Genomic DNA, 13,583 nt, shown 5'->3' on the forward strand with positions numbered 1-13,583 from the left:
TTATGAATCAAGTTTAGTTTTGAAATTTTTTTAAAAGGCAGTTCACGCTGTTGAAGGTTTTTGTTGAGGGTGGGCAGGGCAGGGCGGGGCCGATCCGAACCTACCTTCTGCCCATCGCTCGCTGCTGGCCCTCTTGAGAAGCTTTGGTACAAAGGGGACACAGACACGCCTTGTGGGGTGATCGTGCATGCCCCCCCACCGGGGCTGGGGGGAAGGAGGAGGGGAGACAGACAGAGAGGGAGGGAGTTAGGGAGGGAAACACACACACATTGCAACCAGTTAAAATATGCCAAATCCCACCTGCAAGCCTCCAGCATAATCTCTCTCTCTCTCTCTCTCTTCTCCCTCTCCATTCTCCCTCTCCCTTCTCCCTCTCCATTCTCCCTCTCCCTTCTCTCTCTCTTTCTCTCTCTCTCTCTCTCTCTCTCTCTCTCTCTCTCTCTCTCTCTCTCCCTTCTTTCTCTCTCCCTTCTTTCTCTCTCCCTTCTCTCTCTCTCTCCCTTCTCTCTCTCTCTTCCTTTCTCTCTCTCCTCCTCTCTCTCTTCCTTCTCTCTCTCTCTCTTCCTTCTCTCTCACTCTCTTCTCTCTCTTCCTCCTTCTCTCTCCCTTCTCTCTCTCTCCCTTCCTTCTCTCTCTCTCTCTCCCTTCCTTCTCTCTATCCTCCCAAGTCAGTGGAGAGCAGCCGTATCACGTCACCGTGCGGTTATCGATTAACGCCGGAGTGTTTTAGCTGCATTTCCGGGGGTGGCGTTTGTTCACAGTGTAAATGGGAGGGAGGGAGAGAGAGAGAGAGAGAGGGAGTGAGAACTGATCACTGCAATCTGATTATGCAAATCCCAGCCACACAGAGAGGGAGAGAGAGAGAGAGGGGAGGGAATGAGACTTATCTTCCTTCGTTCATTCCGCCTGATGTTGCACATAGAGGCAGCTCTCCCTCCTCCCCATCCCACACTCTGGCAGGGAATGAAATGCCTTGAGTACACCTGCCGACCACAATCAGCCTAGAAGGCCAACACATCCGAGTTGAACGAGCCCTTGTTTGTTAAGCAGAGAGAGAGGAACAAACAAACAAACAAACAAACAAACTCCCTCTCGCACTTTTGGAAAGGTCTTTCTTCCCCGGTTGAGCATGAAGCGAGAGGGCACCGAGAGGCCAACCTGCCCCATGTATCTGCTGCTCCTTGTTGTGCTCCTTACCCTCGCTGCCCACCATGCCAGCAGTAGCCTGTGCCCGGAGAAGAAGCTACAGAGCCGGGAGAAGGAGGCGGACGTGGTTCTGACCGGGACGGTGGAGGAGATCATGAACGTGGACCCGGTGCAGAACACCTACTCTTGCAAGGTAAGGAGAAGCCGAACGCGGTTAAAAGCTACGGACCCAACTAACTACCTCCTCCCCGAGAGCGCTGGAGTAGTGGGAGAATGGGAGCCCTCACTTAACCCTTCCACAACTTCACCTATTTACTGCACGTTTAACAGTCACTGACCCAACTTGGAAGCCCCCTAACCCTTGTATAACTTCACCTATTTACTGCACGTTTAACAGTCACTGACCCAACTTGGAAGCCCCCTAACCCTTGTATAACTTCACCTATTTACTGCACGTTTAACAGTCACTGACCCAACTTGGAAGCCCCCTAACCCTTGTATAACTTCACCTATTTACTGCACGTTTAACAGTCACTGACCCAACTTGGGAGCCCCTAACCCTTGTATAACTTCACCTATTTCACGTTTAAAAGTTACTGACCCAACCAACCCCCGAGGCTGGAGTAGTGGGAGCCCTTACCCCTTCTATAACTTCACCTATATAACTGCACGTTTAAAAGTTACTGACCAAACTATCCCCGAGAGTTGGAGTAGTGGGAGAATGGAGCTTAACCCCTTCTTCAACTTAATCTATTCACATTGCCTTATCCCGGTTGCATAGGAATTTCAGTACTGCATTGTTCCCCAGTCAGAGCTCGAAATATATATATGCACACTGCTGCAATTCCAGGTAACATTTGGGCCGAGGGAGATGTATTAATTAGCGTTTGTGTGTGTGTGTGTGTCGTTTTACTGTGTGTGAAGATAGACACAAAGTGCTGGAGTTTTACAGTTGCAGTATTTTTGAGATGTTGAGAGTTGCTTTTGTTGCAAACACACAAGAATCACACTTCCCTCCCCGGGTTTTCTGTTGCGTCTCGTCTCACTCTGCAAAGAAAAGCTTTGTTGAAGTGCTGCGAAAGTTTTGTTTGAGAGAGGTTGGCGGCTGTGGTGGGATTGCACCTTCCTTGAACAACGTGACAATGAATGGGCAAAACTATTCCCTTCCCGCAAGCAAGAGATTAGAGGCAGGAGCGTGCTGTGATTAACATGGCTGCGGGCTACTGAATCTCACACACAACCATCTCCAAATGCAGTCGCTGCAGGGCAAACAAAAAAACAAAAAACTCCAGCAGTGATTCCTGCACTGGGATCGCCACAACCAGTTTGTTCAGTTTTTATTCAGGCGAGTGTGCCTGACTATAGCATTCCTTTGGGACTGGTTCCACCCCACAGTGTAGTGGGTCGGGGGAAGAACTGAGCCATAGGTTTGAGAATTCTCTTCAAACTTAGAGCCACAGAGTGTATAAGAAAATAACTGCAGATGCTGGTACAAATCGAAGGTATTGATTCACAAAATGCTGGAGTAACTCAGCAGGTCAGGCAGCATCTCAGGAGAGAAGGAATGGGCGACGTTTCGGGGTCGAGACCCTTCTTCAGACAGTCTGAAGAAGGGTCTCGACCCCCGAAACGTCACCCATTCCCTCTCTCCTGAGATGCTGGATGACCTGCTGAGTTACTCCAGCATTTTGTGAATAGAGCCACAGAGTGATACAACGTGGATGCAGGACCTTCGGCCCAACTTGTCCACACCGACCAACATGTCCATGACCCCCCCCCGGTACACTAGTCCCACCTGCCTCTTGTTTGGCCCACATCCCTCCAAACCGGTCCTATCCACGTACCTAAGATCGACACAAAAACGCCGGAGTAGCTCAGCGGGACAGGCAGCATCTCTGGAGAGAAATGGGTGAATGAATGAATTAATGAGTTTATTGGCCAAGTATGTGCACATACAAGGAATGTGCCTTGGCGCTCCACTCACAAATGACAACACAAACATACAGTTAACAATTAAGAATAAAGCATAAACACATCAAAACAATAAGGATACAACGTTACGGTCTAAACATGTGGGTGAAAATAAACCAGAGCAAAAAAAGGGACTACAGACTTTGAGTGACGTTTCGGGTGGAGACCCTTCTTCAAACTGAAGATGGTTGTGTCTATCTTCGGTTTAAGCCAGCATCTGCAGTTCCCTCCATGTACCTGTCTGACTGTTTCTTAAACGTTGTGATGGACCCTGCCTCAACCACATCCTCTGGCAGCTCGTTCCATACACCCACCACCCTTTGTGTGGAAAAAGTTACCCCTCAGATTCCTATTAAACCTTTTCCCCCGCACCTTAAACCTATGTCGTCTGATCCTCGATTCCCCATACTCTGGGCAAGAGACTCTCTGCATCTACCTGATCTATTTTCACCCAGAGAGTTGTGAATCTGTGGAATTCTCTGCCACAGAAGGCAGTGGAGGCCAATTCACTGGATGTATTCGAGAGAGAGTTCGATATGGCTCTTGGGGCCAACGGAATCAATGTGATATGGGGACAAAGCAGGAACGGGGTACTGAGTCTGAAGAAGGGTCTCGACCCGAAACGTCACCCATTCCTTCTCTCCCGAGATGCTGCCTGACCTGCTGAGTTACTCCAGCATTTTGTAAATAAATCGATTTGTACCAGCATCTGCAGTTATTTTCTTATACTGATTTTGGATGACCAGCCATGATCATATTGGCTCAAAGGGCTGAATGGCCTACTCCTGCACCTATTGTCTATTGTCTATTGTCTATACTGATTTTGGATGATCAGCCATGATCATATTGGCTCAAAGGGCTGAATGGCCTACTCCTGCACCTATTTTCTATGTTTCTATCTATTCCTCTCATGGTTTTATACACTGTGCCAGCTTGTGGGCACTTATCCAAACCAATATTGACGGTGTCTTGCAATGGAGGGGACTGTCCAATCTCACTAAAACATCCCAGGGCACGACTTTGAAGAAAGGTGATCTTTGTTCTCTTGGTAAATCTACACAACGTCACCAATAGATTCAGGAACCAGGAACTGCAGATGCTGGTTTACAAAAATTGACTCTTGGGATAGCTCCGCGAGGGTTGGGCGGCATCTCAGGAGAACATGGATAGGTGAAGGTAATGGGTGGAACCCTTCTTCAGACTGATCTGTTCTATTATAGGCTCAAAATGCTGGAGTAATTTGACAGATCAGGCAACATCTCTGGAGAAAAGGAATAGGTGACGCTTCGGGTTGAGACCCTGAGTCAGAATGAAGAAGTCTGAAGAAGGGTCCTGACCCGAAACGTCACCTATTCATAGAAACATAGAAAATAGGTGCAGGAGTAGGCCATTCGGCTCTTCGAGCCTGCACCACCATTCAATATAATCATGGCTGATCATCCAGCTCAGTAACCTGTACCTGCCTTCTCTCCATACTCCCTGATCCCTTTAGCCACAAGGGCCACATCTAACTCCCTCTTAAATATAGCCAATGAACTGGCCTCAACTACCTTCTGTGGCAGAGAATTCCACAGACTCACCACTCTCTGTGTGAAGAAATGTTTTCTCATCTCGGTCCTAAAAGACTTCCCCCTTATCCTTAAGCTGTGACCCCTGGTTCTGGACTTCCCCAACATCGGGAACAATCTTCCCGCATCTAGCTTTGCTCCAGAAATGCCGCCTGACCCGCTGAGTTACTCCAGCATTTTGTGGCTATCCTTGGTGCAACCCAGCATCTGCTGTTCCTTCCTACCCACACTGATCTGTCCTATTAGACTGAGGAAGGGTCTCAACCTGAAATGTCACCTATCCAAGTTCTCCGGGGATGCTGCCTGACCCGCAGAATTACTACAGCACTTTGTGTCTGTTTTCTTGCATCACCAATAGATGCCCTGGTTCCTATCACACTGCTGTCCTCAAGTTGGCTGCTGTGTGTCCTACTTTACAGCAGTAGCTACACTTCTAGCACTCTGCTGCATGTGGGAATCTTTGAGATGTTGAGAGGTGCTGTGATAAACACAATTTGTTTCTTTACGCACAAAAAAGTATTAAGACATCACTGTGGAAGGTAATTACTTTGTGAGAGTCGTATCTGGCTGACCTTGGGTTCTGGCTTCTGACTGAGGGAGCCTGAGTTTTCCTTCAGAACTGGACAGTGAGTTGGTAGACTTTACAAGCAGTGAGATTTATTGATGGTGTCTGGTGGGATCCCTATTCACCAACCACTCTGAACTCTTTGGTCTAGACACAAAATGCTGGAGTAACTTGGCAGGTCAGGCAGCATCTCTGGAGAAAAGCAGTGGGTGACGTTTTGGGTTGAGACCCCTCCTTCAGACTGAAGAACCCGTCTGAAGAAGGGTTTCGACCCGTAGTGTCACCGATTCCTTTTCTCCAGAGATGCCGCCTGACCTGAGTTACTCCAGCATTTTGTGTCTACCTCGGGTGTCAACCAGCATTTGTAGTTCCTTCCCACACACTTTTTGGTTTTGGCTGGTCTGTGGATAGCTGAAAGATTGACACAAAAAGCTGGAGTAACTCAGCGGGTCTGACAGCATCTCTGGAGAAAAGGAATGGATGACGTTTTGGGTCGAGACCCTTCGAACTGAACTGTTTCTGTGTTTTAAGCAACTGTTCAGATAAGACCCGGTGGGAACTTCCCTTGGTGCCCACTCCTCTCCCCCCAGTGCACTCCGCTCCTCCCTTCCCCGGATAGATAGGATGGTACCTTCCCCAACCACTCTACCACCCATGTGAACAGGCAGTGAGAGGAGTGATCCAGATCACTCGTGCAGACAGGTGGGTTTCGTAGGATTAGCATGATGGTCAGCACAGACAGGGTGGGCAGAAAGGCCTACTCCTTGTGCTGTACTAGAAGATCGACACAAGATGCTGGAGTTACTCAGCGGGACAGGCAGCATCTCTGGAGAGAAGGAATGGGCAAGGTTTCGGGTGGAGACCCTTCCTCTGTTCTTTGCGAGTCTCCACTGCATTTGTCAGAAGGCCAGCTGCATAGAGCCAACATAGCCCACTCTTACACACCTCACTCCGCTTATCCCTGTGGACGCACTGATTGAGTGTGATACTGCACCTGATTTTTATCTTTTGTTTAATCCCCCTCCCTCCCCTCTCGGCTGCACTGATTCAATTATCTGCCCAGGTGGCTGAGCAGAACTGAAATAATTCAACATGGCCACACAGGACTGCACTGAAAAAAAACCTGTTGGGGCTCAGCCTTGAGCCTCGTCCACTCTTGGTGAAGCTGTAGTTTAGTTTATTGTCATGTGTACATTGAAGTGTTACGTGCCATCCAGTCAGTGGAAAGACTGTACATGATTACAATCAAGCCGTCCACAGTGTACAGATACAGGACGCAGGGAATAACGTTTAATGCAAGGTAAAGTCTGATTAAAGATAGTCCGAGGGTCTCCAATGGGATAGATGGGAGGTCCGAACCGCACTCTAGTTGCGGTAGGACGGTTCACTTGCCTCATAGCAGCTGAGAAGAAACTGTCTCTGAACCTGGAAGTGTGCGTTTTCACACTTCTGTATCTCTTGCCCGGTGGGAGAGGGGAGGAGAGAGTGATTGGGGTGAGACTGGATCTTGATTAGGCTGGCGACCGTGCTGAGGCAGTGTGAAGTCAAATATATTGTGGAATTTATTAATATTTGCTAACACTGTTGGAAGGAATGCTGATTTTGATCCAACTTATCTTCTCAAACTAGGTGGCAGTTAATGTTCAGGGACGAACCTGATGTGATAGCCTGCGTTTATCTGAAAAGGGTGTTGGACTCTGGGGGGATACCTCTGTGTGGTATTGGGTGTATCAAACGTCCCGGTAGGGTGGGAAATAGGAGGGTATAGGTGCGTGTATCTTTGTAAGGCTTATTGGGTGGGCGGAGAGGGTGTCATTAGTAGTGTGGTTGTTTGTGTGTGTGAGAGAGAGAGAGATAGGTATGTCAGAATGTGTCTGGTATCCAAAATTGCACAAGATGCTGGGGTAACTCAGGCAGCATCTCTGGATAGGAGGAACGGGAGACGCTTCGGGCCGACACCCTTCTTCAGACTTAATCGGTTGCTTGCTATGCCTTGTGCAAACAGCAATGGGAAAACGTTACATGTGACTAGGAAACTAACATCACTGATGAGGGACATTCAATAGAGAACTTTGAAAAGTGCCGTGTAAAAGCAAGTTAATAATTTTTCTCGATTATTCAACGATACTTTATTGGTGAAATGGTTTGTTTTGCACGCAACCCGATAAAATCATACAGGAGACCTGTCCGAGGCAGTACACACGAGTCGCCACGTTTCTGGCGCTGTCAATTCCTCGGGACTTCTTTAGATAGCTATTGAGAGATTTTGGCTAGCATTTAAATATTTCGGTGTATTGAGACTTTTCAAGACGCTCCGTATCATCAAGTTTCTTCTCGCCTCAGTTTTAAATGGGCTCCCCTTTGTTTTAGATTTAGAGATATAGTGCGGAAACAGGCCCTTCGGCCCACCGAGTCCGTGCCGCCCAGTGATCCCCGCACATTAATACTATCCTACACACACGGAGGGACATTTTTAAAAAACATTTACCCAGTCAATTAACCTACAAGCCGAGTTGGCAATGACCAGCGATCCCCACACGTTAACACTATCCTACACACTCTAGGGACAGTTTACATTTATACCAAGCCAATTAACCTACAAACTTGTACGTCTTTGGAGTGTGGGAGGAAACCGAAGATCTCGGAGAAAACCCACGCAGGTCACGGGGAGAACGTACAAACTCCGTACAGACGGCGCCCGTAGTCAGGATCGAACCTGAGTCTCCGGCGTTGCATTCGCTGTAAGGCAGCTACTCTACCGCTGTGCCACCGTGCCGCCTTTATTCTTAGACTGTGGCCCCAGGTTCTGGACTCCCCCAACATTGGGAACATTGTTCCTGTGCAGGCAGATCATGTGCAGGCAGATGAGACTAGTTTAACGGCATCATGTTCGGCACAGGTATTGTGGGCTGAAGGGCCTGTTCCTGGTCTATGTTCTAACTACCCTGGCAGCTGGAGGGGTGGGGGACGGGGGGGGACGGAGGGTAACAACTCAAGCCCAGACCATGTCTGAGTGGTGACTTTTCACAACCTTTTCCAACCAGATTGTGTGCACTTATTGTTGAGGGATCATTGCTGAGAGTGATCATCGTAGTCCCATAGAGCACAGAAGCACCCTCTTCACCCTATTGTTTCTATACTGACCATTCAGTCCCCATTCACTGTTCTATTTACCAGAAATTGGTTCATAGCCTTCAATGTGCAGGTGGTTCAGATGTTCACGTAGACATTTTGCAATGTTTTAGTTTAGTTCAGAGATGCACCTTGGAAACGGGCCCTTTGGCCCACCAAGTCCACGCTGACCAACGATCGCCCGTATACTAGGTCTATCCTGCACACTGGGACAATTTACAGAAACAATTTATTTAACCTATAAATCTGCACGTCTTTGGAATGTGGGCGAGACCGGAGGATTGAGAGAAACCGCACGCAGTCACGGGGAGAACGTACAAACTCTTTACAGACAGCACCCGTAGTCAGGATCGAACCCCCTATCTCTGGTGCCGTAAGGCAACAATTCTACCTCTGTACCACTGTCCTGTTCTTTGACTGCTGAGTCAGAACCCAACCATTATACATTTGGCTAAACCCTTTTTATACATGTATCTGTTAAGAGTTGTAATTGTGTCCACTTCCATAGCTTCCTGTGACAGTTAATTCTGGATTTGGACTACCCTCTGAGTGGAAAAAGTGGTCTCTCTTAAATCTCTCCACTCTCAATTTGAGCCTAATCCCTCTACCTTTAGTATCCTCTGCCCTAGGAATAAGACTCTACACATTCAATTTATCCATGCCCCTCATGAACTTGTGACCTCAATAACTTCACCCCTCAGGCTCCAAAGAAAAAAGCCCCAGCCTATCCAACCTCTCCCTTCTACTCAAGGCCACAAACCCAGACGACATCCGAGTGGTGATAATAGTTTAGTTTAGATTAGATTAGAGATACAGCGCGGAAACAGGCCCTTCGGCCCACCGGGACCGCACCGACCAGCGATCCCCGCATATTAACACTATCCTACAAACACTAGTGACAATTGTTACATTTACTAAGCCAATTAACCTACAAACCTGTACGTCTTTGGAGTGTGGGAGGAAACCGAAGATCTCGGAGAAAACCCACACAGCTCACGGGGAGAAGGTATAAACTCTGTACAGACAGCACCCGTAGTCGGGATCGAACCTGGGTCTCTGGCGCTACATTCGCTGTGAGGCAGCAACTCGACTGCTGAACCGTCCATTTTGTTTCACCACCTTTTCCAACTAGGGTGTATGGATTTTTCTATCCTGGGGGAAAGGTTCTGACTGTCTGCCATATCTATGCCTCTCATAATTTTATCTGCTGATATCAAATCTCCCGTAACCTCCGTTGTTGCAGAGAAAGCAATCCAACTCTGTCCAACCTCACCCTCTAGCTAATACCTCCTAATCCAGGCATCGTTCCTGGAAAGGATGTTCTCAGTTTCTCTCTCTCTTTGATTGAAAGATGTAGCATGGAAATGGGCCCTTTGGCCCATAGAATCCACACTAACCATTGATCACACCCGTTCGCACTAGTTCGATGTTATCCCACTTTCTGCATCCACCCGCGACGCACGAGGGGCAATTTGCAGAGGCCAATTAACCTAAAGAAACCCGCACGTCTTTGGAATGTGGGAGGGAACCGTAGCATCTGGAGAAAAATCACGGGGTGAACATGCAAACTCCACGCGGACATTACCTGGGGTCAGGATTGAACCTGGGTCGCGGGAGCATTAATGCGGTTCTGGAATGACATGAGGGTTATGGATAAAATGCAAACTCCCAGAGCCAAGGACAACCTGGTGGAGGACTAAGCCATAGGTTCCAGGTGTGGGAGGAAAAACCCAAGATGGACCTCGGGCAGATTCTTCATTCAAATGGTGGCACGTACCTGGAACAAGCTGTCCGAGGAAGCTAAAGAACCAGATTCAATAATCTTCTAAATTGGATTGGTATTAGTTTATGACAGCAAATTGCATTGAGATAGAGTGAAACGCTTTGTTTGTTTTGCATGTTATCTAGGCAAATCGTACCAGAGGTGAACACATCCAATTGTGCAAAAAGAGAAAATAAGAGTGTTAGTGTTATAGAAACAAAAGTGCAATTAAAAAAAAAAAAAGTGTTGGAGCAATGGTGAGGTAGATTGGAAGATCGCTCAAATTAATCTCTAGCATATGGGAGATATGTCTGACCAAGAGTCTGATGACCACGGGGAAGAAGTTGTTCTTGCAATGCTGATTCGAACACCAGTGGAAACGTGACCACCCAGCTCTCTGTGGCCCGAGACTTTCAGAGTAACGTGACATTAAATGTAATGTAATATGTCACACAGCGCCATACCCAAGTGCAAACTCCCTCCTGAATACTTGTCAGGCAGCCTGATTTCCGAAGCTGGCTTGGGTTTCAGTGAGAGGATGGGAACAAGCACCCCAAGGGACAGCTTTTTTTATGAGCTGCAGTTAAGGCAGTGTGATCTTAACCTTGCTGTGGGCGAGTTCTTGAGAGATCTGGGGTGGGAACTGTGAGGGCCGCAGAGAGATTCCCTTTCATGTGGCCTGTTGTCGCGTTCCCCAGATGTCTCAAAATGTTTCACAAATAAAGCAGCCAGTTTGTGCACAGCAAGATCCCATGGTCTGCGTGAGAAACATGGCCAATTAGTCTGCTTTCGGATCAGACTGTTTAGTTTAGTGATACTGCGTGGAAACAGGCTCTTCGGCCCAGCAAATCTGCACTGACCAATGATCAATGTACGCCGGTTCTATCCTATACGCTAAGGACAGTTTACAGAAGGCAATTCGGATACAACCCTGCACGTCGTTGGAGTGTGGGAGGAAACCGGAGCACCCGGATCAAACCCATGCAGGTCACAGGGAGAACGTACAGACAGCGCCCGTAGTCAGGATCGAACCCGAGTGTCTGTTGCTGTCAGGCAGCAGCTCTTTTGCTGTGCCACCTGAGTTACCCAGGTGCAGGAATTGGAGGGGAATTTCCTACTCCCCAAATACAGAACATGTCCTTGCACGGCTACTGGGAGGGTCAGCTCACGGCGAAGTGATGGGTGTACTTTAACGTTTCGTCAGATGCAAAAGTCAATTGCACTGAGCCTATGATTGATAATCTGAATGGTGCCAGGACACCAATTCTGCTCTCAACGTCAGCCAGACCAAGCAACTGATTGTTGTCCTCGGGTGGAGGAGTCAATAGCTTCAAGTTATTCAGCTTCGTGCGGCACGGTGGCAAGGCGGTAGAGTTGCTGCCTCACAGCGAATGCAGCGCCGGAGACTCAGGTTCGATCCTGACTACGGGCGCCGTCTGTAAGGAGTTTGTACGTTCTCCCCGTGACCTGCGTGGGTTTTTTCTCCGAGATCTTCGGTTTCCTCCCACACTCCAAAGACATACAGGTATATAGGTTAATTGCCTGGGCAAATGTAAAAATTGGCCCTAGTGTGTGTAGGATAGTGTTAATGTGCGGGGATCGCTGGGCGGCGCGGACTCGGTGGGCCGAAGGGCCTGTTTCGGCGCTGTACCTCTAAATCTAAATAAAAATCTAAAAAGTTCCCAGGCGTGCATGTCTCTGAGGGGGCCTGGGCCCAGTATACCGATGCAGTCACAAAGAGAGCACTTTAGCATCTCCACTTCCTTGGAAGACTGATGAGATTCGGCACGTTGCTAAAGACTCTGATCCAACCTCTCCCGGTATACGGTAGAGAGCGTACTGACCGGTTGTGTCAAGGCCTGCTTCGGGAGTTCAAATAGCCAAGTACAAACGTGGCTGCAGAAAGTGGTTGACACTGCCTGATCCATCATGGGTATTGACCTCCACGCCATCAAAAAGATCCACAGGAAGTATTGTCTCAAATGCCGGCTTGTATTATCAAAGACCCAGAGCACACTGGCCACCCTCTCACTTTGCTGTTACCATAGGGAAGAAGGTAAAGGAGCCCGAGTCTATGACCTCCAAGTTCAAGAATAGCTTCTTCCCACTAACTCACTAAGTGCCCAACCCTTACCTCAGCAACGATCCACCACGGACTTTGTTTTGGTTGCACTGTGTACTTCTGCTTCCACTATAATGGCCCAATTACCGAGAATTACTGATTATTTATTGATCATTGGATATTTACTTTATACATTAAAATGCCTGTAAAGCTGACTGCTGCCTGTGCAGAAAGAATAATTTTTATTGCGTTCCTGGTGCATATCACAATTAAACTCTACTGACTCTAATAACATAATAAATCTTTACAGCTCTGTGGGAAAAGGTGTCTTCCGCCCAAAGGTTCTGACTCGGAAAAGAACGGAAAAAATAGGAGTGGGAGCTGGGTCTTCCGGCCAGTAAAACCTGTGGCCAACCTTCTACCTCCACACTATTTTCTTGCACTCTCTCCATACTCCTTGATTCCCTCCATATCTGGTAATCTATTGATCCCTGTTTTGACTGAACCTCCAGGGTAGAAAGTTCCACAGGTTCACAACCCACTGAGTGAAGAAACATCTAAATCCTAAAATGGCCCAAAAAACACTTCCTTTGGAGACTAAGGAAGTTCACCATACACATAAAATGTTAGAGTAACTCAGCGGGACAGGCAGCATCTATGGAGAGAAGGAATCGCTGACATTTCAGGTCGAGACCCTTCTTCAGATTCGGCCCGAAACGTTACCCATTCCTTCTCACTTGAGATGCTACGTGTCCTGCTGTGGAGCATTTTGTGTCTATCGTTGGCTTAAGCCAGCTTCTGCAGTTCCTTCCAACGCAAAGGAAGCTCAGCATATCTCCTTCTACAGATGCTCTTGTTGACTTCTACAGACGCACATCGTTGGGTTGTACCACAACTTGATTTGGGAACAGCTCTGCCCAAGACCGCAAGATATTGCAGAGTTATGGATGTAACCCTGTCGATCACATGGACCAGGTTCCTCACCATTGACTCCATCTACAAAACACACTGCCTTGGTTAAGCGGCCACCATAATCAAGGATGAATCACACTCCAGTCATTCCCTCGTCCCCTCTCACATCAGGCAGAAGATTCGGTGGCGCAGCCGGTAGAGTTGCTGCCTGACAGCGAATGCAGCGCTGGAGACTCGGGTTCGATCCTGACTACGGGCGCCGTCTGTAAGGAGTTTGTACGTTCTCCCCGTGACCTGCGTGGGTTTTCTCTGAGATCTTCGGTTTCCTCCCACACTCCAAAGACGTACAGGTATATAGGTTAATTGACTGGGCAAATGTAAAAATTGGCCCTAGTGTGTGTAGGATAGTGTTAATGTGCGGGGATCGCTGGGCGGCGCGGACTCGGTGGGCCGAAGGGCCTGTTT

At 48.2% G+C, this 13,583-nt stretch overlaps 1 protein-coding gene across 8 annotated transcripts in view; it reads left to right on the plus strand.

The window, feature by feature from the left end:
• The first annotated feature begins 775 nt into the window (after positions 1 to 775).
• The window catches only part of agrn (agrin), a 519,366-nt gene continuing 506,558 nt past the window's right edge, over positions 776 to 13,583 (plus strand). For 5 of the 8 annotated variants that reach the window (XM_078425210.1, XM_078425212.1, XM_078425211.1 and 2 more), the window contains exon 1: positions 777 to 1,339. In XM_078425210.1, the coding sequence (XP_078281336.1) occupies positions 1,130 to 1,339 (210 nt within the window). In that variant the 5' untranslated portion in view covers positions 777 to 1,129. Of the gene's footprint in view, positions 1,340 to 13,583 lie in introns of all 8 variants that reach the window. The other 3 variants (XM_078425207.1, XM_078425208.1, XM_078425209.1) reach the window with 1 other exon arrangement.

This window comes from Rhinoraja longicauda, chromosome 30, assembly GCF_053455715.1.
Source record: "Rhinoraja longicauda isolate Sanriku21f chromosome 30, sRhiLon1.1, whole genome shotgun sequence".
NCBI lineage: Eukaryota > Metazoa > Chordata > Chondrichthyes > Rajiformes > Arhynchobatidae > Rhinoraja > Rhinoraja longicauda.